Source organism: Pyrus communis, chromosome 11, assembly GCF_963583255.1.
Source record: "Pyrus communis chromosome 11, drPyrComm1.1, whole genome shotgun sequence".
NCBI lineage: Eukaryota > Viridiplantae > Streptophyta > Magnoliopsida > Rosales > Rosaceae > Pyrus > Pyrus communis.
This window is the reverse complement of record NC_084813.1, coordinates 20,548,280-20,572,742: the sequence shown is the minus strand read 5'-3', so window position 1 is coordinate 20,572,742 and position 24,463 is coordinate 20,548,280. Positions and strand designations below refer to the sequence as shown.

Below are 24,463 nucleotides of genomic sequence, written 5' to 3'. Positions count from 1 at the left end.
ATGATGCCAATCAAGAAATGAGACTTCTCCGCGACGAGATTATCATCAAACTCGCGGATATACCAGCTCTTGAGCTCCACCAGCGAATTTGAGTAGAGGCTCTGAGGCAGACACAACTGTGTATCTATTAACGCAGCTAACACCGCCGCGATTTTCAGAAAAGTACCCTTTGTTTTTCTCGATCTCTTTCTCAGTTTTGATATTGCTAACTAGATTCAAAAATATACTTTCCTAGGCACTAAGGCACAAGGCACCATCTTTGAACCTTGAAGCTAATTAGGCAAAGTCTACTGCCACTAATTAAATATTAATCTTCATTTGGTCATTGTTTAATATCCACTAACCAACGTCCATGCTTCAGAATCAGAAATGAATTCTTATTAAACAATTTGATAGGCAAAGAACCACCATGATTGATACAATAATGTACCAAACTGTTTGACAAAAGAACATTACTCCACAGAGTCGTACCAAGAATAATTGGGCAAATTACCATTCTACAAAAAACCAGTACATTTTGTTCTTGAAATATATTAATTTCCTCCATACAATATAAAGTCTTAACTAGGCACAACGCAAATGGCAATCACAATGATGAATTAATACAAATTACTCTGAGGATGAGATCGATTTGCGTTTCCAAAATTTGGGTTGAAGTTGAAGCGCGAGTCTTTTTCTCGATTAAACTTTCTTCTTCCTACCTGAAGCAGGTCTTTTGCCAATGGTTGCAGTATGATTGGTTGATGAGTTGGGTAGCAGCCCACGCAGTATGGCTAAAACACCCAAACTCAAGAAACAGTAGTACACCGTCAGTAGCTTATCAGGTGCCCTTCCTGACCATGTCAATTCTGCAAATATTGGCACCTGCATGAAAAATTAAGGGCGTAAAAACATTTTAGAAGAAGATAAACGATAAACGATAATGATTAATGAAAAATTAATGGACGTGATTGTGATTTATATCTATTACATGAAAAATGAACTGTTATAAGTTGTATCCTCTCAACTGATCATTTTATGCAGATTTCTCTAATGAATGTGACTCGCATACGCTAATCCCACACGAATGGGTGACATGGGTCTTGTTTTTTTATTAAAAAAATTATATATTAGGCAAACCGTCAATTGAGATGGTGCAAATAATTTTATTTGAACGGTTATGGAACGCTAGCAATATGAATAATTACCATGGAAGTGAAAAGAGATATTCCGTAGCTTAAGCACGTAATGTTGAACCAAGGCATGCTAGCCAAGATGCCATAAAGGTTAACAAACACGAGAGGCCATTGAAAAACAAGCTCAATCCACATGATCCCGACGTAGAAATCAGGCATTTCGGTCATGAGATAGTCGCCGGACTCGCGAGTGTACCAGTTCCTGAGGTCCACGAGAATGTCTGGGTAGAGGTTGCGAGGGAGGCATGCTTGCGCTTCAATCAACGGTGTTTTGAAAGCGATCGCCAGGAGCAAGAGGAAGAGTAACGCATCAATGAGCTTGACAAGAACACCCATTTTCTTTTTTCTTGCTTAGTTTTGGAGGTTTGGCCTAGCTATGTTTGCGAGGAAAGGAGAATAGCTAGCCAGGGAGAAATGAGAATGGTAGCAAAAAGAGGATCTTGGAACTTTGAAAACTCAACATGGGGTGCAATTTATATTGGGTGTTTTGATTGGAGTTAGATCCTCTGATCCCCTCACTGGGATCCCGAGAATCAATTAATAACAATCATTCATCAAAGATCGTGCGGCCATAGTTTTTTTTTTTTTTATATATATTTTTCATACAAAATAAGGTTACTTTACTTTTAAAAATATAAAAAACATTCAATTATAACCGTACGATTTTTTTATGAATGATTGATATTAATTGATCCTGGTTCCCCAAAGAAGAGATCCTTCCGTTTTGACTCACTCACACAGGCCCCTCATATGTTTGGGGCATTTAAATTTGCTTGGTTATCAATTGGGCTTGGCAAATGAACATATCCTCATTTTCCATCTTAATAAAAATAACATTTTCATTTTTCAAAAGTAACGAAATCAGAAGGTGAAAATAAAGATGATGGCTTCATGGGGTAAATTCAACACCACTTTTAGTGAAAATGTCACATATCAGTCCGGGACGAATCACTTTCCGGCCCCGCTCCACTACCGTAGCACGATATTGTCCGCTTTGAGCTTATCATTCCCTCACGGTTTTTGTTTTTGGGAACTCACGAGCAACTTCCCAGTGGGTCACCCATCATGGGATTGCTCTAGCCCCCTTCTCGCTTAACTTCGGAGTTCTTACAGAACCCGAAGCCAGTGAGCTCCCAAAAGGCCTTGTGTTAGGTAAGGATGAGAATATACATTTAAGGATCACTCCCCTGGGCGATGTGGGATGTCACAATCCACCCCCCTTAGGGACTCGACGTCCTCGTCGGCACACCACGACCAGGGTTAGGCTCTAATACCAATTGTCACATCCCAGCCCGGGACGGATCACTTCCCCGGCCCGCTCCACCACCGTAGCACGATATTGTCCGCTTTGGGCTTACCATTCCCTCACGGTTTTGTTTTTGGGAACTCACGAGCAACTTCCCAGTGGGTCACCCATCATGGGATTGTTCTAGCCCTCTTCTCGCTTAACTTCGGAGTTCCTACGGAACCCGAAGCCAGTGAGCTCGCAAAAAGCCTCATGTTAGGTAAGGATGGGAATATACATTTAAGGATCACTCCCATGGGCGATGTGGGATGTCACAGAAAAAGATTAGTCGGTGTTATCCATACATCTCATTTTACTTTTCAAACATTATTTTTAATTTTCAGTCATTGATCGAATAAATTGAAGAAGATAAAATGATAGAAATTAATAAGGATGTGTGAGGAATAAAAAATAGTGTGTAGATAGTGCCATTTTTCATTCTTTTATTGAAGATTTAATTACAAAAAGTTTTATTTACATATATCTCTCAAAAAGTTTTAGAGAAAGTGTTTTGTTTAAGATAAACAAAAATATTTCTCTAAAGTTGTTTGGGACGATACTTTAGTTTTTATTTTTTAGAGTTGATATCACGTCTTTAAGTTTATAGTTATGTATACTTTATCAACATAGACACCTTCAATGTTGAAGCCAAAATGTTTTTAACTTCTCAAATATGTTTACAACTTATTGGCCTGAAACTTTAGGTAATTCCATATTGCCATCCTCAAGAATCTTATTTAGGAAAAACAACATTTATTAAGGATAAATAAGTTAAAAAAATAATACTTTTTAACTACACCTCTATTAAATAATAACCTCTTTAAAATTAAAAAATTGATTTGGTCCCAACTTTTTACTTTATAGAAATTTTATTGTATATGATGATTTTGAAATGTCACAATTTTTTTTTTTTTTTTGACAAGAAACGATAGCATAGTCTTTCATTAATCAACACCAAACAATTACAGAGTGTCATTGGTACATAATTTCAGTGACCAATAAATTGATCTGGAATAAATTTGCACAAAACAAACAAATAACAGTAAACCCCTAGTGGACACCCACAAGCACAACCACACAATCGCCAAGCGCACAAGAACTACTAGTACAGATCTGTCACAATAAACGATAGCCGCAACAAAGAGATACGGGCAGACACAAGGGTCATCGCTGAGTATCGAGGCCACAAAAAGTCATTGCGAAAGTGCGAGACCACATCAAAGTCATCATTAGCAGACCAGACTCACAATACACAACGCACAATGGCGATGACCAAATTAGCCAAAACACCAACACCACCGCGGTGCACAAGGGTGAGAGCAACTAAACTACACCGAGAAGGGATCCGATGTACAACTCATAACAGGGGAACGAGACACACAGGACTAGGCCACCTACAAATTCCGAACAGTAGGACGCCAGCGTCCACACACAAGCCGAGCCGAGCCGCAACGAGGCGTACACGCCAATGTCACCAGTTATGTATCACCAATATTGCCCTTCTTTCATAAACTTTGTTTGCGAGTTTTTTCTTTAAAATTAAGGACACTATTCTACTTGAAACAATAATATAAATTAGAATGAAGGGCTCAACTCAATTGCAATTGGGTGCACATTTATTCTAACTAATGCGACTACAACATGATCTCCAAGACTTTGTTCATGGTTGAATTGTCGATTTTTGTTCTAAAAAGAGTAAACTGCTGTTTTACTCTTTGAATTATTATCTTTGTTGAAATTGACCATTGTATTATTTTTTTGATAAATTAACCCCCTTAATTATTTGAAATCAATCAATTAACCCCTCACTGTAAGATTTGATAAAATTTCATCAACTTTGTCGTCAAATACTAGTACAACTTTATCCTAAAAATGAATCATATGCTATTATTTGACAGCAAAGTGGGTGAAATTTCATCGAAATTGACTATGAGAGGTCAATGGATAATTTAAAATAATTTAGGTGATTAATTTATCAAAAAAATAATTTAGAAAGTCAATATCAACTGAAGTGACAATTCAGAGGATCAAATAGCAGTTTACTCATAAAAATGTTAGTAAATTTTAAAAATAAAATCACGCGATGAAAAGCACTTTCCTGCCACTTAGTACGATCTAATGTTATTCTTTTTTACTTGTAAATAAGAGATTTTAAATTCGATTCTCGTCAAAAGCGAAGTTAAACCACATTATTACTAATCTATTATAAGACTTAGCCGACTCTCCAATCTTTTAATATGTAAAATATCATTTGTTAAAAAAATAAATAAATAAAGAGGCACTCTCTTGTTACATCGTTGGCCCAATGTATTACAGTATTACTATAGAATTGGGACCGAAAGAGCTGAAGACTGAAGCTTGAGCTGCGTACTTTTACCTGAACGATGAGCGAGACTCGACCGGTGCCAAGGAGAGAGAGCCCATGGGGGAGGCCGGAGGGTGATCATCGCGAACCGAAGGCCCACCGATGCAATGACCGGGCGGAGGACGTCATCCAGGTAACCCAAAACCCTCCCCTTTTTCCTTTTAATTTTAGGATCTCTTAGGCTTATGTGAGAATTGAGATATGCAGCTAAATTTATGCAAGAATATCAGTTTTCTAATTAAGTTATTGAACTTTCTTATCAGAGGAAATTGATTCAACGTTGAGTTGGAATTTAATTGTTGTTCTGGTTGCTCTGTGTTTATGGGTGAGCTTGTTTGAAATGTTTTGATGGGCTTTTGGGTACGAAGAAGTGAATGCAAGTGATTTCCAGCTAAGTAATTTTTTGACTGCTCGCGGTTGATGGATATAATTGTATGGTTTTTAGTTTAATTGTCGGTTGATGGATCTAATTGTATGGTTTTTAGTTTAATTGGGTGTTTGTGCTTGGTATAAATTGAATTTTCAATTGAAATGATGGGAATTTCGCTTTTGAAAGAATTTAGTCATGCATCAAAATTGCATTTGAACCTTCTATAGTTTAGGATCTCCCTATATGTTTGCACTGAATCACATTTGTTTTTATCAGTTATCGTAACTCGTAAAACCGAGCACAATGTTTGCCTTTTTCCCCGGTGAATCACAATGTTTGTTGTTTGGGATTAGTGTAAAGATGCTGAATGTAGAGCAAGAGCAAGTTAAGTAAATCAATACTAGCGTAGCTCATCGAGGATAAGGAGGAGGGCGTTTGCAGATGTCTGTTTGTGGAAGTGAGGAAAGAAGAAGTTCACGAGTAAGAGGATTCATCTTCAATGTGAAGGTGTCATCATCAGTCTTTATATATGAGCTAGATTTTGGTGATACTGAGTGATGATTGTGTTGGGAAAGGACTTGGAGAGTGTGTGCTGATTTCTTTCTAGTAGTAACTTTGAAAGTTTTCAACTTCCCTTGCTTTTTGTAGCTGCTTCCGGAAAGATCATGTTAAAACGGCCTAAATACTTTCTTACTTTTGTTCTCTACGAGAGAGGACTAGTGTGAAATTTTTTTAGAAATCAACATTAGCAGTGTTTCGTTCCAATTTTGTCAGTTGATCTTTGCCTGTTTCTTGTGTAGGCTTGTTTTGAGGGAAACCCATTTAAGACAGTTCCAGGGCCATTTAAGCTCTTCTGGCAGTGCATGCGATCTAAACCCGGGTATGATTGACCTTTAAAATGTTGTCCCAGTGTATACTTATGTATCATGTTTCTACCTTAATGACGCCATGATATATATATATATATATATATATATATATATATATATATATATATATATATATATATATTTATAATTATACATGTAATGCTGCATCAGTTACATAATTCAATACGTGTTACGCTGCCTTCTGTGATTTCTGAAGCATTTGTGTTGTTCTGCAGGGAGGAACCAACAGAGCCATTTACATATTTGCAGTTGGATCCCCCGACAAGAGAGGTGAAACTTGAGTGAAGCCACCTTTGTTATTGGAATCAATATCGCTCTTAGGTTGGCGCATTGTCTCAAAATTTCCAGTTTTTGTTATCTTTTCTCTTAATAATATAATGTTGAACCGCAACTAAGATTACGGCTCCCCATGCAGTTGAGTTCAGCAGCTTATTTGAGTTTTATTTGAACCATCAACTTTGTGTCATCTTTTCTTATAATATAAGCATTTGTGGTTGTTCGTTTCTGCAATGCAAGTGTAACTGCGATTCAATAGTTTTGTCTGCCACACTTTGTCAAGTGCCGGCTTTTCTTTATCTCCAAGGCTAAAGAAAACTAGGTGCATTACTGCTGTTCTTGCTATGAGATATCAGATTTTGAGTTATTTGCATGATCAAATATGTATAGACTGCAATCGTATAAAAAATTCATGATTGTTTTTTCTTTTTCAAACTTTGTCTACAACTGCTGAACAAAACTTTATTCATATGTGGAGATGTGGGCTGTCCGCCTCTGCCTTTCTCCAAGTCATGAAATGGAAGACAAAAAACAAGGTCATGAAATGGGGGAAAAAAAGGAGTCGTTATCAGACTGATGACTACGGCAACTCCAGCCTCCAGGGACCGACCAGTTGACTCCATATATCTCTGGGGAGCAAAGAGATCAGAGAGATCCTGCTATATTCTGCTATATTTACAAAAATCCAACACTAGAAGTCAATGATGGGCTCTCCGATGGTCAGATTGCGCTCCACTGTCCAAGGTAAGTCGAAGAGCTTGGCCGTTATGAATTTGAAGATCTTGTTCACGTTTATGTTGTATGTTGCACTCGAAAAGAACAACGTTGCGTTTAGTGCCTTTGCATATGCTCTTGCCTGCATTCACATTTGACATGAAAAGTCAACCAATGAACATCCTCAAACGGGAGCACAAATTGCTCAAAGGGAGTTATGAACTTAGTTTATTTTGGCCATCGAAAAGCGTTTTTTGATACTCAAAAGTGTTTATGGTAGCATTTATCAAATTAAGAAAATAAGTAGGAATTCTTTTGGGTTATAGGGTCATCTAAAAGCGTTTTCTGATAACCAAAAGTGTTTTTGGTAGCGTTTAGTAGATTAAGAAAAGTAGTAGGAATTCCCTTTGGGTTATAGATGCATCTTGTTAGTGTTTTATAGAGAAGCCTTTTGGGTTATAGATGCATCTTTTTAGTGCTTTATAAAGAAGCGCGTACCAATTGCTTCTTGATGAATCGATTTCTAGTGTTTTTTCAAGAAGGATTTAGATTTTTAATAAAAGCTTATAGTACTTTTGACATAATTGCTTAGTACTTTTGAAAGTCCAAACAAACCCTATCGGTAACCAATGTAGATTTTAAAAGGCCATGACAAGTAGTTGGACACATTACTATTTCATAGTGGTTGGGTGGTGTTTGTAGCCAAATTTAATTTGTATTAGCTTCCGTTTTCAGTTTTTCTATTGAGCATTGACTTGGATGTCTCCAACTTCTCGTCATCTTTAGCTCATCCTAGGTAATTAGAGGTGACTAGGCCCCTAATCATTGATTATTTTGACTTAACACTTTTTTATAATATTTATGGTGTCAGATGTATCGTATGTAAATCATGAATTATATTTATGCGGCATAAAATTAAATATTAATTAAGATAGTTAAGAATATCGCTTTCGAAATTAAGAATTTATGCTAGTTAGTAAGCATCTTTACCTGACTTGCAATTGTCCATTGCAAATCTATGGGGAGTTGGATGAACTCATCGAACTTTGTTCCAATTAATATTGGGATTGCCGTCTGCATACCAACATGAAAAAAGCATTTTACAATTGGGGAAAAAAACTTGATTAATTTTGTGAAGAATCATGCTTCGCTGCTGAAAGTATAATAAGTGTTGCTGAAATCCAATCACAAATTGACAAATGTCTAATTATAGTTTCTAATTTTCAATTATTCAGACACGTAACTATTTGTGATTGGTTTTTCAACAGCATTGACTGCTCTTCTTTCAACTACGAAGCATGATTCTTTTGTGAATTAAGAGAATGGAATGGATTTGCAGTTACCTGATTCCATTTCCTTGCTCGGTGATACCATGTTATGACACTGCGGTCGCATAAATTAAATTCCATGGTTTAGCATGCTAATTAAAATTTTAAACAGGATTAAAATACCAAAAGCTAGAGATTGAACTTAGAAATTCACCTATTTAACGTACACCGACTTGTTAAATCAAACATGAACAAAATAGCTACGGAATCCTTGCAAGCAACAGGAATATTATCCTGGGATTTTACATCACCTGCGCCAAAATTAAAATTAAATTATTACAAACTCAATGAAATATTAGATTGTAAATCGAAGATTAATTCATTGGATTATATTAATACCTCCAACTTCCCAAATGCTATAGGAAATCCGTGCACCACCGACCAACAAAGTCTTATCCATCGAATTTAATCCGGTGGTGTCCGTCTCTCCTCCCTCTTCCTTCTCATCATCTCCTACATACTTTACCTAAGCCAACCAAATAAATTCAATAAATAAATATAAAAATAAATAAATGAATAAGAAGAAGAAGAAGAATGAGAGTGTGAAGTGATGATTAAAACATAATTCATGGTACAAATCATATAATATATGAACAAATTTTTAATCCTTAAAACAGACGAATTCATTTTTCTGCATGTGTTCGTAAGTCATACAAATTTGTATATTTTAGACGACTTTATTGTTGTTGGAAAAGACGTTAAACCACAAAATTACCGTAAGATGATACGTATGATTGTGTGAAATTTCTATCTATATTCCATAACCTAAACGTGAAAATCAGAAAGAAAAAAATATGTCATTTAACTAACTTCGAGAATTAATGAAGAGATTAATTACCACAAAGCTAGTTTTTCCAATCTGGCTATCTCCCAGGAGGCTGATCTTCAACGGCACTAAATCGGAGCTGCTAACACGGTGGCTACTCTTGTTCCGATGAAGGTGATGACAGGTGAGGTCCCTTGATTTCGAGGACGGCGACGAAGAAGCACAAGTGGAAGGGGTGTCGTTCGCCGACGACATGGCGGCCGAAATGGGCAGCATACTGTACTGGACCGGCTTTCCTAAACAACACATGAGCAGCCGGTCCATGACGCGGCGGAGGACCAAGACGCGGCGTTTAACTCTTCTCCTGAGGCTGAAGTGGCGTTTCATTTCTTCAACAAAAAGTAACTAGCTAGTCGATCAATCTTCAAACTTAGAAAAAAAATGGACGGTTGTGATTGTGGCGATCAAAGGTGGTGGTGGTGGTGGTGGTGTGGTGGGGATGGCCTCAACAGCCACTGAGCGACTCTTGTTCTGTTTAGGCCATGGAAACTGAAAAGCTAGCTTCCAGTGCTCTCATATTTTCATGACTTGTGGTATTTTTAGAATATTTGCTTTGTATTAATGTAATATTTTCTAAATATCCTTGTTTTATTTTTTCCAATTTTCTTTTGCTTTTTGGCTTTTTTTTTCGGTTACAACGATGTTTTGCTATCAATGTGACTACTTTAACGGGACAGTTGACCGGTAATAACATGGACATAATCCCAATCGAAATAAGTCCTAATTGCCTTCTTCCAATGCTACACGGATCTTGGTCCTATCTACATGTGTATGACGGTGACACCACCATAATATATTCATAAATATATTATTATAAGAGATTTTTTAAGTATCAGGGTATTCAAAAGGTGCTCTACATGTCAAATACAAGTGAGAGAAATAATAAATTTTTTCTTATCCATCCACTTATTTTATATCACCGCTTGAGTATCGGACACTTTGAAAATTTCTTGTCTTATACCATTACACAAAAAAATGTTTCTTGTAAGTTTACGGTTGCAGAATTTTTGTAATGGGTTTTATGAGGTTTATGAGGAGTTGTATGCATTCCAAGTTTATCTTAAAACTTTATTGTATCTGAATCAGTAATGAGTTGTAGGACTTTTTTTCTGGTTACTTAAAACACAAGGATCTACACTTTCTGGATTAGCTCAAGTGGCAAAGAAGGATGAGATAAGTTGAGCTTATAATAGGTCCGGTGTTCCATTTTTTTCCAATCCAATAAGAAACAAGATTTAGAATAGGAGGTATGCATAACAAAAGCCATCAATTTCTTCATGTTTCCATTTGGTTTCTCAAGTGATGTCTGATTGACACCAAACAATCTGTGAGTCTTTCCGGCCTTCAGAATGGTAGACTGCCGTAGTGGAGCCGCAAGCCGGTCGTTTTGTTAAAAGAACAAAAATGTATAGTCACTTGATTTAAGTTTGGTTTCTTGTAAATTAAAGAGCATCAATATGACACACCTAGTCGACTTCAATAATTATTATGTAGTAAATAATAACCGAACTTTTCCAGAATAAGGCAATACCATACAGAGTACATCAACAACTTTAAGCATAGTTTTAATCATATAAAATAAAATGGCCAATTTGAATTCAAGTTAAAGTGAGGTCTTCAATTTTTTAACCTAACAAAGGTGTGTTGTTAAAAAAGACGTACCAAAGGGTCTGTATAGTTAATTATATATACTAGCAACGGCTAGAATTTAGTGATCAATAATTAAGTGGTTCGTCGGATGAGGAAATCATGAATTGGAGTTATCAGTTTAATTCTTGGCTTGTTTAAGTATTTGGTTACGGAATATAATGTATGAGCCAAATATAACTCTTAACAAGCTTTTAATTTACTGGTAGTTGCCTCTATTTGGTTAAAAGATGTCTTATGCCACATACACATTTGACGTGTAAATCTATAGTGTTCATATAATTATAACGAACAATTATACTCACCTGGATTTTGATGATTGTTTGATATCTTCTTAACGCTTCTTAGGTTCTTCAAGCGCTCTTAGTATAAACTCTTTCAATCTTCTATTGATTTCTACTCCCTAGGCTATAATACTAAATAGAGAATATCACATACGTGTAACGAGCAGAGTACCAATAACAACCCTTATGCAGATGTTATAACCTAATTAATGAGAACACTCATCACAATCCCACTAATCTTATGATTCTATACTTTATTAATTAAGCTAAAAGAATATCGGGAAACGCCTTTAACCTAACTTATATAAATATCCTGTTTTCACTAAACCTTAGAGACGCAGGCGTTTAGTTAATGTTCTTAATTTTACCCTTTCAAGCTCTATCTGTAACTTACTATAGGCTCGAGAGATAAAGAGAAAATGTGTACAACAAGACATCCAGCGACAAGAAGAAGGGAAAGGAAAATGATTGAATAGAGGAACTCCCGAACATTACTATAGGCTCGAGAAACAAAGAGAAAATGTGCATGACAAGATATCCAGCAACAAGAAGAAGGAAAAAGAAAAGGATTGAATAGAGGAACTCCCAAACATTACTATAGGCTTGAGAAACAAAGAGAAAATGTGTACGACTAGATATCCAATAACAAGAAGAAGGAAAAGGAAAACGATTGAATAGAGGAATTTCCGAACATTTGGCGATCTCATTATTTTGATGAATCATTTTTTTTGGATAGAAGAAGATTATGTAAATACTTACTCAAAATATCACTTATCAGATTCTTGTGCAAAACTCTCTAATTAATTAATTAATTACTAAGTATTCTCAAAGTCACCACGACAGTGAACACAAGTCCAAATTTAAATTAGTATGATCCATGCATACGTGGCTAATTAAGTAATAAAATGGGTTCCCTCCCCCAACTTCTAGTGACTCTCCTCCCAAGTCTTGACGTGGGGGCGACACATACACGTTGACCGTCGTATACATATATGCATTTTGCAGAATCCCACGTCCATTCGATCGAGCTGTATAAAATATTTAGGGGACGATGTATGTTCTTGGTTATTCATCACGTTTGATGTCTTCACACGGCTTATATTTGGATTACACAATATTTGGCATACCTAACGTATCTCATTTTAAAGTCATTTTGTTGAAATCAAGTACCTACCGCTTTTGATTAAGTACTTTAAACTGAACCTAACAATCGTAATGACTTAATTTTTGTAGAAAATATATTTATATGATGATCAAAAAAATTAATCATTCCCGTTATGATATGTGAACAGTGAAAATTTGTTAATTGCAACTAAGAAAACATTGAGGTGTCCTATTTGAGTGAACGCAAGTATTGTCCTAAAGAGTATAAACACCTCCTAACGATATGGAAAATGATTGAAGTACCAAAACAAAAGTTGAAAAAAAAAAAAAAGAAAAAAAAAAAAAAAAAGCTAATGGTTGGTTTTGCTTTAAATTTTGAAATATCTCATCAATATATTGCGTACTATTTGAAGAAAACTTTCACTGTAGTATTTGGAATTATGCACGTCAAATAATTATAGGAAAATGATAAATACTTTTTCTCACACACTCATGTTTAATCATGTTCGTAGTTTTCATTAGATTTATATAATATGTTGGACAGAAATAAAGAGAAATGTGTGAGAGGCTACAAAAGGTTTGTGCAAATCATCTTCCTTATTATAATGATATATTTACTGCTTTTTATCTATATGTAGGGATAAAAGGATGAAACATTCAAAATGCTATAAAATGCGCTTTTCTTATCAGAGCCCTTGAAGAAAACAATTCAAAATGCTTAAAAAAAATCAACTAATAGGGGACAAAATAGTAATACAAGACAGTAATTTAAATTTTGAATGAAAATTATATATTAAAAAATAAAAATAAAGTCCACGTAGTGGATGGTTTATGGTGGACTTCAATTTTTTAAATATTTTTTAATAACAAAATGTCATTCAATTATTAAACTAAAATCTAAAAAATAATTTAACATAAAAAGATCAATTGGCACACGTGTATACATGTGGTAAGAGGCTAATCTATATATAAAGTGAGAGGAATAAAAAAATGAAGCATTTAAAATGCCACAAAATGCCATTTTCTTGTTAGAGCCTTTGAAGAAAACAACTCAATTAATAAGGGACAAAATAGTAATATGGTGGACTTCAATTTTTGAAAATATTTTTTAATAACAAAATATAAGTCAAATTAAAGTATTTAAAAAGCTCAATTGCTGCCACTCAGTACTATGGTCTGGTGTTATTCCTCTTCACTTGTGAGTGAGAGGTCTTAAGTTCGAATATTGTGAGTGATGAATTCGATACCAAATTAGATTGCATATTGTGTAGCTTAGCCGAATTTCCTCTCCTCTTAGTGGCTACTATATATAAAGAGAGAAGATAAAAAGAAGAAGCTTTTATAATACTTAAATTGCCCTTCTCTCATTAGGCAGGGGGGTAGGGGAAGGGGGAGGTTATTTGTAATGAAGGGGACTTTAAATCGGGACTAATTAGTACTGGTTTGGTACGTATTAAAAAAAAAAAAAAAAAAATGAGCTAAAAAAGATGTTTGGTAAACACTTAAAAACAACTTATTTTCACAATTTCGGGTGAAAAAAAGCTGAAAACGTGAAGTAGCAAAAATGAGCTTATTCTCACCGCACAACAGAAGCAGTTTTTTTTTTCAAAGTACAGCAATACCAAACCCAACCCTAAATCTGCTTTTTGGTTTTTCAAATTTTGAAATGCAAGTAGGTTATTGGCAGCCTAATGTGGAGCAAAAAATAATACAAAAAATCTTGGAACTAACATGTGGATTTCTACCCACAAGTGACGAGAATACCCTCATTAAATTAACGAGACCTACATCCATTTCACGCGCAATTCAACCCTTAAGACCCGAGCTACTGACTGCGACGTCTCCAAGCTCTCATGCTCATGGCAAGGAGAAAAGTTAAAGGTATTAAATATAGGATTAATACTCAAACCCTATCTTTAATGCTTTTCTTATTGAAAGACCAACTCAATCAAGTAAGGAATCACAGTCAAATTCAATCAAGAATTCAATGAGATAATTCCAAGTTATTAGTAATTTAATTAATATTTTGTGATTATTTTTCAAGTATCTTTAAGATATCCCAACATCTTAAGGATACTTTCCTACTGCATCTAACGGATGACACACTTTGGCCAACTAGATGTCGAGACATGGCATGTCAATCCCTACACATGTGGCTGGCTATATATATCTATATATATATCTCATTCTTCACCAAATTCTGGTAAACTTTTGTTACACAATTAAGCCCTAAACTCTCTATTAGGTATCAGAAATCCATTGGTCAAAAAATTCATACTCCATGGGAGCGTAGCTTTGGTCTTTGATCAAAAGTGTAATTGTTTTATAGTTACTCAAATTTTTGCTACCACATCTATCACTTCAGATATTATTATTCTATACATCTTAGATTAGTACACTCCAAACTCATATGATCTTGTAGATTCCAAACTAATATAATCTTGTAGGTTGTAGCAATCAATCTCAGATGATTGAGGTACTTTCAACTCGTTTTCATTTGGAATTAATAGTATAATTAACTGCATGTTCGCATGTTCCATATTCAATTCAAGTGTCACTATCATGACTGATGGGAGACAATAAAACAAAATACAATTGATTGAAAACGAAGGTAAACTTGGATGTTATATGGAACTGATTGCGGCAAGATTGAAGAACTATTAAATAACACAATTGTTCATTCAAGTTTGAGGGAGATGCGAAACGCGAGTTAGACCAATTAGTCAACTTAGCATTCCCTCTTGCATTCGAGTTTGAATCCCCTCCCCGTACACTAGAATCAGCAAAAGGTTTCAAGCCAAACATTCTATTCAGATATTCAAGGGAAAATCCATTTCACTTGGAAAAATGGAAAAATATTAGTCTACAATTTCTGGAACTCTGTCCTTCAGATAAAATAAGGAGTACGAGCATTATTGTTTTACGATGCAAAATGGTCTAAAGCTAGCAAACATTTTCTCACAATTTTTCTTTTCTTTCTACATACCGTGTAAAGTTATTCTATATACCTAGCTTGTGGCACTAGCATTGAATATAATTAGTATAAATTTTGTTTACCATCAGCCGCAAACAATCTTCCTCACGAGCGCGAACGGGGCTGCCGATCAGTGCTGGGGCTAGCTTCGTCCTTCCCATCATTACTCTTTCGCTTAAGCATGTGCTTGATCTCAGTTTCTTTCTTATCTACAAAATCAATAAGATCCTTGAAACTAGTTGACCGGAGTGAGCGTCTAGATCTTGGGTTTGGAGGTCCAATCTCCTCAACGTCAACTTCCACAGGCTCTGGGGTAAATCTGCGGTATTGAAAAAGGATTCTGCAGAAGAAAACCGCAAGAGCAAGGAAGCATGCAATGCCGCAGATAAGAAACAGGCCCCAAAAGCTTGTTAGAGATAGCCGGTCGTCTTCATCGTCATTGATTTGAATAGAGCACTCGTTCTGCGTAAGCCACTTATTATGTATCTTTTGGAGATCACCATTCTCTGATAGTTGAAGAATCGCTGTCGACAAGTCGACAGCAAGAGGAGAATCCCTTTGGAAGGCCTGAGACAAGGAATCTAAATATGAGAATAAAACAATATAGTGGCTGTCCTGTGAATTCCTAACTGAATTTGTAACGATAACGTTATTTGTTCAAAGCATCCATAAGAAAGATAATCAAGGCAGTGTAGTTTAAGATCAGCATTTCATGGTCAGGATTTTTATTTCTCAAGTTAAATGTATTAATATTTAATACTTACGAATCCCCATCCGCTTTTGGTAAACTCCTGCCCCACAGTCCTGAATGCGCATTTGGTGCTGGACATAAACAACTCAATGTAAGGAAGCTCATCAACGATGGCAGCTACCCCACCACGTCTTGGTCCATCCGTAAGGGCTTTAATATAGGCTTCCATGTCTTTCAACTTAACGAGTCTAGATTCTGCTATGTTTAGCTCATCAACCAAATACTTCCAAATGAAGGACCCGTCTTGAACTCCGATTGGATCATTACTTGATACCAAGCTATTAATCCCTTCAATCCGTGATGTCAGCTGCTGCACCGTGAGAATTGAAGTCAAACTAGCGGTGTAGCTGGAATTGATAATTAACACTACAAACAACCATATAACCAGCACCAGCCGTCCCAGGGTGCTCACAGTGTTCTCTCCTGCACCAAGTGCAAGTCACAAAGGATGTTAGAAGTTAATCTTACAAGTTGAATTCACGAGATAAAAGGAAGATTAAGCATGAAGTACATACTGTGTGAGAAAAACATTGTGGAGAAACTAAACCTGCAAAGCAAAAGTGGTATCAGTAAAAGTACTTGTATAGGCACTCACCAACGGCCATAATGATGTAAGACATACCAACAAATCGTTATGAGCTGTTGCCTCGGTGGACCACGGAACTCGTGATTCATCCGGTGCTCAAGAATCCAAACAACAACTCCCACAAAAAGGAAGAAGGCGCCGGTGACCAACCACATTTGATATGTAAATGGCTTGAGGAAAGCCCAAGGTTTTGATTTTGCCTGTTTGACAGGAACAACTACGACGAGTCCCGATTCCATGTAAGGCTGTGTAAAATCAACTATTCTTGTCCTATTAGTGGTAATTGTAACATCTCCAACAGCTGCATCAAAGTTCTGAAGAAAAAAAAAAAAGAAAGGAGCAAATCAAAGTTCTGATTAGACAACCATATATAAAGGTGATTATGTTCACCTCTGATCAAAATGCTAAAATTTAAACCTAGATACTCACATTTTGCGCAACCTGGAATACAAGATCGCTGTACTCAGGATTCCTCTTACCATTTCCATACAACACATACGTCCTTGGCACAGCATATGGCAACAAGTTTACAGCAGCTTCAAAGACATCAATACAGTATCCTCTGACACCTGGAGGGCTCTTGTCTTTAGCCACAAAATCTTGGTAACTTACCCGATAAGGTACTCCAATTCGAAGTGGCCTGCCATTGTTGGGAAATACCCATCCACGAGGTGTAGCTGTAACTTCACCAGGCCATATAACGCTATAAAGTTGAGCAGTGGTATTCTTATTGAATGGCTTCTTATATAATATCTCAGGAGCAATGACTGAGAGACCAGTAGAATTTGACCAATAGCCAATTCTACGGGAACCAGTTCCTCCAATATTCAGAATGTCATATGCTGGACGAACTAGATATTTATCCTGATCAAACTCAATCTGACCACTTACACCTGTGAAGTTCGTCTTAAGAATCGTCTGTAGATATTTTTGGCCCCCATCAAAAATACGGAGTGATGTTAAGTGCAGTGTGCTTCTATTTGTGTCCTTCAACCTTGGGTCATCAGAGAAAGATACTTTCCCACCTTCATTGAAAAAATCATCAAGCGCACGGGCAGCTAACCAAACAGAGTCATACGCATAGAGCGCATAAGAATTGAAGCTTGGACTACCTTCATGTTTCAGTTTGCTCCATCTAGACATAAAGCGCTTTTTGAGATCGGTATCTGGGGTATGATGACGAAGAGCAACAACCCCTTGCAAGAGATTCATTGTGTCGGGGCCAGGGGGATTTAGAGAATCTAAATGAGAAGGAAGCCAATCCGTTGCAATCCAAACATAGCCACTGGTCATCATTCCAAGTGCCTTGGCAATGGAAAAAATTGTTAAACCGGAGTCGGGATTAACATGAACAATATAAACGCGAGATTCCATGAGGTTCACTCCCACCAACAATTCACTGATATCACTTTTGGAGGCTCCAGGAGAAAAGGCAGCCTTGTATGAGATCTTGGAACGCTTCTTTGCCAAGGCATCACCTAGTATAGCAATCCCATTCCTGCCATAATCATCGTCTACGAAGATTGCAATTACTTCTCTCCATCCAAAATACTCAACTAAATCAGCAACTGCATACACTTGGAAATGGTCACTCTGTGTGGTTCGGACAAAATATGGGTACTGGAGAGCAGCAAGGGAGGGGTCTGTTGCTCCAAATGATAGAAGTGGTACATGGAGCTCATTAACAACATGGGATATGACATGAGCTATTCCGGAGGATTGCGGGCCAATTGCAGCAACCACATCGTTTTCAATCAGCTGCAGAGCTGCAAAAAAGACGTCACTCTAGTTTTTAGTTTTAAGACAGAGAGCAAGGCATGGATAATAATTATCCTTATAAATTTTAGTTCTCCATTGTCTCATCCAAGACTCGATTCCACACCATGAACCCGCTGATTATCAAAGTCGTACTCGATATATTTAGTTTCAGTCTGACACAAGGACATAGTAATGCCAATAAAATTCAAACTATAGCGCTCAAGCAGGAAGAATCATACAAAACGAACCATTTACAGATCATAATGCAAATGCATAAAACCAAAGACTAGTATTTCAAGACCGTGATCATCTAGCATTCTATGCAAATGCATAAAACCAAGGACTAGTATTTCAAGATCCTGATCATCTAGCATTCTAAGCAATAGAACAAGAGCTTTGAGCGGGAAAAAAAATCAGAACACCACTAAGGAACAAAATGTGCAAAACAAGAACTAAGAGGCTCGAGATATCCTATCAACATTACAAGCTACAGCAGCTAGGATGAAACTTATGGAAGTAGGCTTTTCGATTTTTAAAAGACACCAATACCAGAATTCTGCACTTTCAAAAGGCAACAAAACAGAAATACTCAACATTATGATAGCAACTAATTTGATAAATGAAATCAGTAGCAGCTTGCTCTGAAAGCTGGTTTGTTATTTAGTAGCAGCTTGTCTCCCCAATATTGAAGGAAACTGCAACTTAGTAGACTATAAAAGAAGCAGGTTGTAGTTCCATACATGCTCTAGAATTCAGTTTCAGGAAATACCTTCAACAGTTCCAAGAAATCCGCTGCAATTCGTATCATGGAAAATAACGTTCAATTTAGTCCCGCGAAGAACGCTCTGATCAGAATTGACATCCTCAATTGCAGCTAAAATCGCTGGCTTGGCCGCCCTTCCAATAACCGAATGGAAAGTAAACAGCGCCCCAATATTCAGAGTACTCGGCCTTGCAGACGAGTGGGTGGCATTTTCAGTCCCAGCCATCACTTCCATGGAGACCCACATGCAAAAGACCAATCCCAGCAGTGTTCTTGTCTTGCATACATGGCTAGGCCTCCAGTTCATCAGCAAGATCTCCATGCCTACCGAAATCTCTGCAACAAGCCGGTCGAAAACTTGTCAAGTCTTCAGGTTGGACTAGGCATTTAATCAAACATAACAAAGACCTGTAAAGAATGGCAGATTGCAGATTAACATCATGGGTTCCAAAATTCTCAGAAGATAATCCAGATTAAAAAAATTTACCTTGAACATCAAGATTCTGCAGCAAAAACCCAATTAAAATTCCACTTCAATAGTCTTAGAACACCTTGGATTCTTGAAATTGATACCCAAATGGGTACCAGATGAACAAGCCTGAACATGGGCTTTACTCAAAAACTTCTACTAAAAAAAATAGTAATAAAAAACCCCTTAAAATCCTTTTGAATAATGGCTTAGACCACCTGGATTTTGAAAATTAATACCCAAATGGGAACCAGAAGAACAATTTTTAACATGGGTTTTACCAAAAACTCCAGTTTTGTACGGCTAATCGGTGTACTAAACTACCATCATAACCAAATCAAGCCAGGAATCTCAATTCCACCAAATATTTTATATGAACAAGTTGGTGAAGCAAACCACATGCAGCACATAAAAGTACAAATAAACATAAAATAAAACAAAAGGAGCATTAAACAATAAGATTTTCCAGAAGAAGTTGAGTGGAAGAAGATAGCATTTTTAGTTACCTGAGTGAAGAGCCAAAGTTGGAAAAAGCTTTTAGCTTTCAACAGTTTATATAGCGTAGATATGCAGCTGCATATACTGTTTCTCTCAAGTCCCAAACTTCTGTCTTCCAACAACAGTCTTCCAAGCACAAGTAAAGAATCAGCTTCTGCTTTTCATTTTTGGGATATTTGCTTTCTTTTACATCAATATTATTATTATTTTTAATTATAACAGGTGGGTTCTGTTGTTTGATAATCAAAGTGGAACATAATTAAGTTGCCAAAAAGCTCTATCATTCATTAAGATGATACACAATGTAAATTGTGTTTTCAATACTCATAATGCTTCTGTATTTATAATAAAAATTAGAAGAAAAGAAGAAAATAAATAAAGAAAACATGTTTTTATAATCCAAGTGTTAGTAATACATTTTTTTACATCGAATGGCAGAAAGAGAGAGATTTAAATATTCGACGCAATTAGTTAAAGAAAAATATATTAACTACCATTATAATCCAATACATATAAAAACATATTACATTGTATAAAATGTGCCATACATGTGTGACACATGCGTGAATTATGTATGCTTGTGTAAGTTTGAGAGTTTAAGCATAAATAATATTTGAACAAATTAAAAAAATTGGATTTGTGGTAGACAAGTATGTCTTATCACTTTCAAAACCCACTATAAGTCTAATTATTCCAACAAGGAAGCAAAGTCCCACTCTAATATATTTATTTCAGTTTCACATTTGAATGGAATCTTAGAGAAGAGATTAGAGCCTACCATGGAATATGGCATTTCACTATTTTGCCACAACTTGATCCTAATCAATGCGATTTTGCATCGAATTTCAAATTTTCAATAGGATGATGAGAAAGAAGAATAGGTGCTAATGGTAACATTTCAAGACCAGTTCCAAGTCCTGATGTTGACTAAAAAAAGGACGAGAAAAGAAAAGCTAGAGTCGAACTTTAATTATTGACGAGAAAAGAATATGCGAGATGTATTAAGATAATTTTTAAGTGAAAAAAAAATATGTGATGTATTAAGTATATCAGGTTTATTCAATAAGATGTTAATATAATAAACGTTTTTATTTTAGCTTTATTGGTGATAATTAATACCATAAATATCTATGTGATGGGGGGCCATTAATAATTTAATACTGCCAATTTAATGTTGTATGGCCGCCCAGCAAAAGCTCAGATTCTTGGATGGAAAATGAAAAGAGATAGGAATGAAGCTTGTCAAATTCCGTTACCACAGTTCACACAGCCATCTTCATACTCATTTTTCATGATGGTTAAGTTTCGTACTTAATTGTTTCGTACTTAATTTTCATGATGGTTAAGTACCTCTTTCAAAATTGTGGAGGATCATGTGCAGTTTTTTTGGGTATAAGCGTTCAGTTCTAACATATTTGACTGTTAAATTTGATTTAACTGCTTAAACTGAGTGATTGATAACCATTAAATCAAATCAAACGATCAAAATTTGTATACCAGATGTCTAAAATTTAAACCATGTACTCTTATAGGCTATTTGATCACAACCTCAGCCATGTCCCATAATTTATGCTTCAAATTAAAGAAGTGTATTGTCCCAAAATGTAATGCCTCTCATCCTCAATTTTTAACACGTGGTTGGCTCTGCCTTGATGAATACTCAAATTGTTGGTTGTTGGGAAAGAGGAAAATAGAAATAGCAATTCAAGGCATGCCATTTTGTGCTTTCAATTCTTGGGGGAGGCCCTTGTACATACCAATTGTCATTAAAATAAGAATCTTGTCGTTTCCATGGAATTTGGTAAACCTAATTATTGTCCTTCATTCGCATGGGAAGGAGGGACCTCTAATTTGGCATGACATGAATATTAACGTATTTATTTTTAATTAGTGATATATCATTTAGTTTGTAAATTTTGTTTACAAATTTAATTTACCTAGCATTATTCATATAAAACATATTAAAGGGCTGCTAGATGAAGGTATTAACAATGGAGGGGATTCAGAATTTGGTGTAAGGGAGTGGGCACATTACTTTATCTAAATGACATAGTTACATGGGATTAGGATTTAAAACTTGATGCAAGAGGGTGGACGCACTATATGTCATTGGTCTAGTTTTGTATTGAGAATGAATCGCATATTAGTGGGAGACTTATAAATAAGTTGAGCTACTCTCTATATGACTAATTGGTTTTATGATGAAACTTTAAATTTCTTCATGATATCCAAACAGGTTGTCCCGCGTGTGAAGCTTAACGACCACACGTGTTTTACGCCTTCTTTTTTTTTATATGTCTACATGTTAGACTTGAAATTTTACGATTTGATGTTATCACCTCCGTTAAATAGTAAATTAGAATCTTTTATATGATGACAGCAAATAGAATATTGAATAGAAACCAAAAACATCTCAGTTACACCTTAATAAAATTATAAAAAAAATATTTGTACCATGAGTTTATATAATATAATATATATACACACACAGTGAACAAAAGAATCTCATAATATGTAACTAGATTAAAATCGAACGATAAATTATTACAATTTTTTTGAACCATGAACTTGAGGAGAACTATGTATACACACAGTGAGTTGTCAATTTTTAAGAGCCTGGTCAAAAATGAATTATGACAAAACCTTAATACTAATCAGTCTCGTTTCCAGACAATCTTCCAACAAAAAGAAGCCAACGTGTAGCACGAGTTCCTTTAACAAAATACTTATCTTAATTTTTGGGTTTTTGTTCACACAACGCTTTGGTCTTATTTTCTGTGGATTTGAATGCACATTTGTCATTTCAACTGGAACAAAAATACAAAATATCTCACACTGATCCAAGCAATTCCTGTTCTTTTGTCCACAAGGGAGAATAACATCACCTCAAATTACCCACCTCTTTCATTGCTTTAATAATTCACGCGTGTTTTATCATTTCAGAATGTCGAACAACTTTTTAAAGGTGCAAGTAAGTTGCTGTCCGTTTGTAAATATTTTCTGAGGATCCGGCTTCTTTGCCCTTTTAGTTTCAATACATTTTCATTCTTCTCTATTTTGTACGATCATGGTTAAATCACGTCAATATTTTATATTAATAGTGATATAAAAGTTGACGTAACTTAACTATGACTGCATAAATAAAAGAGAGTAAAAGTGTATGAGAATTGGGTGGACAGAGAAGCCAGGTGGCCAAAAGGAGATTCTTTACATAGGCTAGGCAGCCTAGACATTTTACTATACTAATAGGGGCACCCTACCATGGGACGCAAGAAGTATGAATTATGTCACAAATGGAGAGACGAGAAGGACCCTCTGATTAGTGTACAAATTCATATAAATTATGCATTGCCACTCATGTTTCTTCATTGTAGACACACCAAACAATGATTGCTTACCTCATTTTTTATTCAGGAAACCACTTCTGCATACCTAAATTATTGCTGAGTAACTTGCCAAAATCATTAAAAATAAAAAATAAAAATAAAAATAAAAAAATCTGCCAATAGGTTGAGAATTGTGTTAACCTTTTTATTTTATATTTTTCATGTAAAAAATATGTTAACACTTCTCTACATGTGTAGGCCTCTTTACTCTTTACTCTTTAGTCTTTACCAGTTCAAGGCTACTTTAGTGTTCTTTTATGGCTGGATACCGAAAGAAATGAACAATATATTTGTACTAGGACACCTGAAACCCGACAAAAGCATCCAACTCCGGTAAAATGGAAAGGTGATTGGTAACTTCTCAACCATGCAAAGTGATACAATGTGTGTATATATGCAAAGCATATTTTCCTTATCCGCACCAACCAAAGCTATTCTTAGGTTGATATTTAATCATAGGACGGCTTATTTTTAGCTATGTTCCCCTACTACTTGATTTTAATCTCATTTTGCTTTATGTAACTCTAAAATCATTACTTTACTTCCTAAAACTCAAAGTTCGCTACACTTTGCCCTTTGGAACTCGATTTTGATTTCATTTTGCCCCCTAAAACTTGAAATCCATGTCTATAAAACTCAAAATTCTCTCTACATTACTTTAAATCTGTTAATTTCCTTGTTGGTTTGATTTGGTGAGCTAGGCTAATCAATTTTTATTTTTTTCATCTCTTCAATTTCTTGTCAACTTAATATTCACTGATTGTTGAATATTAACGCATAATGGAGATTTATAATCAAATTTACTGCACATGTGGCATAGTCTTATTGAGTGTTGGGTCCCACATATGTTTTCAGAGCGACCTATAAGTTTTAGGTAGAAGAGAAACGAATTTTGAGTTTCAAGGAACAAAGTGGTAACTTTTGAGTTAAAAGGGGCAAAGTGAGATCAAAATGGAGTTCCAAGGGCATAGCTAAACATAAGCCTTATAGAATACTGAATTGTCAATTTCAAAC

The 24,463-nt window shown here is 35.7% G+C and overlaps 4 protein-coding genes across 6 annotated transcripts; 1 reads left to right on the top strand and 3 right to left on the bottom strand.

The window, feature by feature from the left end:
- Window positions 1-500: 500 nt before the first annotated feature.
- LOC137749371 (uncharacterized) lies at window positions 501-1,575 on the bottom strand. Its single transcript, XM_068489466.1, has 2 exons — window positions 1,188-1,575; window positions 501-864 (listed from the first exon to the last, which is right to left on the bottom strand). The coding sequence occupies exons 1-2, from the start codon at window positions 1,509-1,511 to the stop codon at window positions 682-684; spliced, it is 507 nt and encodes a 168-aa protein (XP_068345567.1). The 5' UTR covers window positions 1,512-1,575; the 3' UTR covers window positions 501-681.
- A 3,187-nt stretch (window positions 1,576-4,762) lies between these two features.
- LOC137707645 (uncharacterized) lies at window positions 4,763-6,587 on the top strand. Its single transcript, XM_068446559.1, has 3 exons — window positions 4,763-4,958; window positions 5,996-6,075; window positions 6,301-6,587. Exons 1-3 carry the CDS (start codon window positions 4,845-4,847, stop codon window positions 6,368-6,370), a joined length of 264 nt encoding a protein of 87 aa, XP_068302660.1. The 5' UTR covers window positions 4,763-4,844; the 3' UTR covers window positions 6,371-6,587.
- A 174-nt stretch (window positions 6,588-6,761) lies between these two features.
- On the bottom strand, window positions 6,762-9,791 carry LOC137707644 (septum-promoting GTP-binding protein 1-like). Its single transcript, XM_068446558.1, has 6 exons — window positions 9,242-9,791; window positions 8,743-8,869; window positions 8,558-8,654; window positions 8,419-8,458; window positions 8,066-8,149; window positions 6,762-7,217 (listed from the first exon to the last, which is right to left on the bottom strand). Exons 1-6 carry the CDS (start codon window positions 9,554-9,556, stop codon window positions 7,053-7,055), a joined length of 828 nt encoding a protein of 275 aa, XP_068302659.1. The 5' UTR covers window positions 9,557-9,791; the 3' UTR covers window positions 6,762-7,052.
- A 5,287-nt stretch (window positions 9,792-15,078) lies between these two features.
- On the bottom strand, window positions 15,079-20,219 carry LOC137707523 (glutamate receptor 3.4-like). 3 transcript variants are annotated; one of them, XM_068446406.1, is made up of 7 exons: window positions 20,072-20,219; window positions 19,103-19,504; window positions 17,005-18,341; window positions 16,612-16,889; window positions 16,505-16,536; window positions 16,003-16,412; window positions 15,079-15,805 (listed from the first exon to the last, which is right to left on the bottom strand). In XM_068446406.1, the coding sequence occupies exons 2-7, from the start codon at window positions 19,416-19,418 to the stop codon at window positions 15,344-15,346; spliced, it is 2,835 nt and encodes a 944-aa protein (XP_068302507.1). In that variant the 5' UTR covers window positions 19,419-19,504; window positions 20,072-20,219; the 3' UTR covers window positions 15,079-15,343. The 3 variants fall into 3 exon arrangements, with proteins under 3 accessions (XP_068302507.1, XP_068302509.1, XP_068302508.1); XM_068446408.1 differs by having other exon boundaries at window positions 19,103-19,432; XM_068446407.1 differs by lacking the exon at window positions 20,072-20,219 and adding an exon at window positions 19,584-20,062.
- Window positions 20,220-24,463: the final 4,244 nt, after the last annotated feature.

Coding starts and splice junctions, on each gene's coding strand:
- LOC137749371 (XM_068489466.1), bottom strand. CDS start 1,511: ATGGGTGTTCTTGTCAAGCTCATTGATGCGTTACTCTTCCTCTTGCTC. Junction 865..1,187: donor TATCTCTTTTCACTTCCATG/GTAATTATTCAT, acceptor TTTTTCATGCAG/GTGCCAATATTTGCAGAATT.
- LOC137707645 (XM_068446559.1), top strand. CDS start 4,845: ATGAGCGAGACTCGACCGGTGCCAAGGAGAGAGAGCCCATGGGGGAGG. Junction 4,959..5,995: donor GGGCGGAGGACGTCATCCAG/GTAACCCAAAAC, acceptor TTTCTTGTGTAG/GCTTGTTTTGAGGGAAACCC. Junction 6,076..6,300: donor TGCATGCGATCTAAACCCGG/GTATGATTGACC, acceptor GTTGTTCTGCAG/GGAGGAACCAACAGAGCCAT.
- LOC137707644 (XM_068446558.1), bottom strand. CDS start 9,556: ATGAAACGCCACTTCAGCCTCAGGAGAAGAGTTAAACGCCGCGTCTTG. Junction 8,870..9,241: donor TTGGAAAAACTAGCTTTGTG/GTAATTAATCTC, acceptor TGGTTGGCTTAG/GTAAAGTATGTAGGAGATGA. Junction 7,218..8,065: donor AATGGACAATTGCAAGTCAG/GTAAAGATGCTT, acceptor ATGTGAATGCAG/GCAAGAGCATATGCAAAGGC.
- LOC137707523 (XM_068446406.1), bottom strand. CDS start 19,418: ATGGAGATCTTGCTGATGAACTGGAGGCCTAGCCATGTATGCAAGACA. Junction 16,890..17,004: donor TATTCCAGGTTGCGCAAAAT/GTGAGTATCTAG, acceptor TTTTTTCTTCAG/AACTTTGATGCAGCTGTTGG. Junction 15,806..16,002: donor CCAAAAGCGGATGGGGATTC/GTAAGTATTAAA, acceptor TCCTTGTCTCAG/GCCTTCCAAAGGGATTCTCC.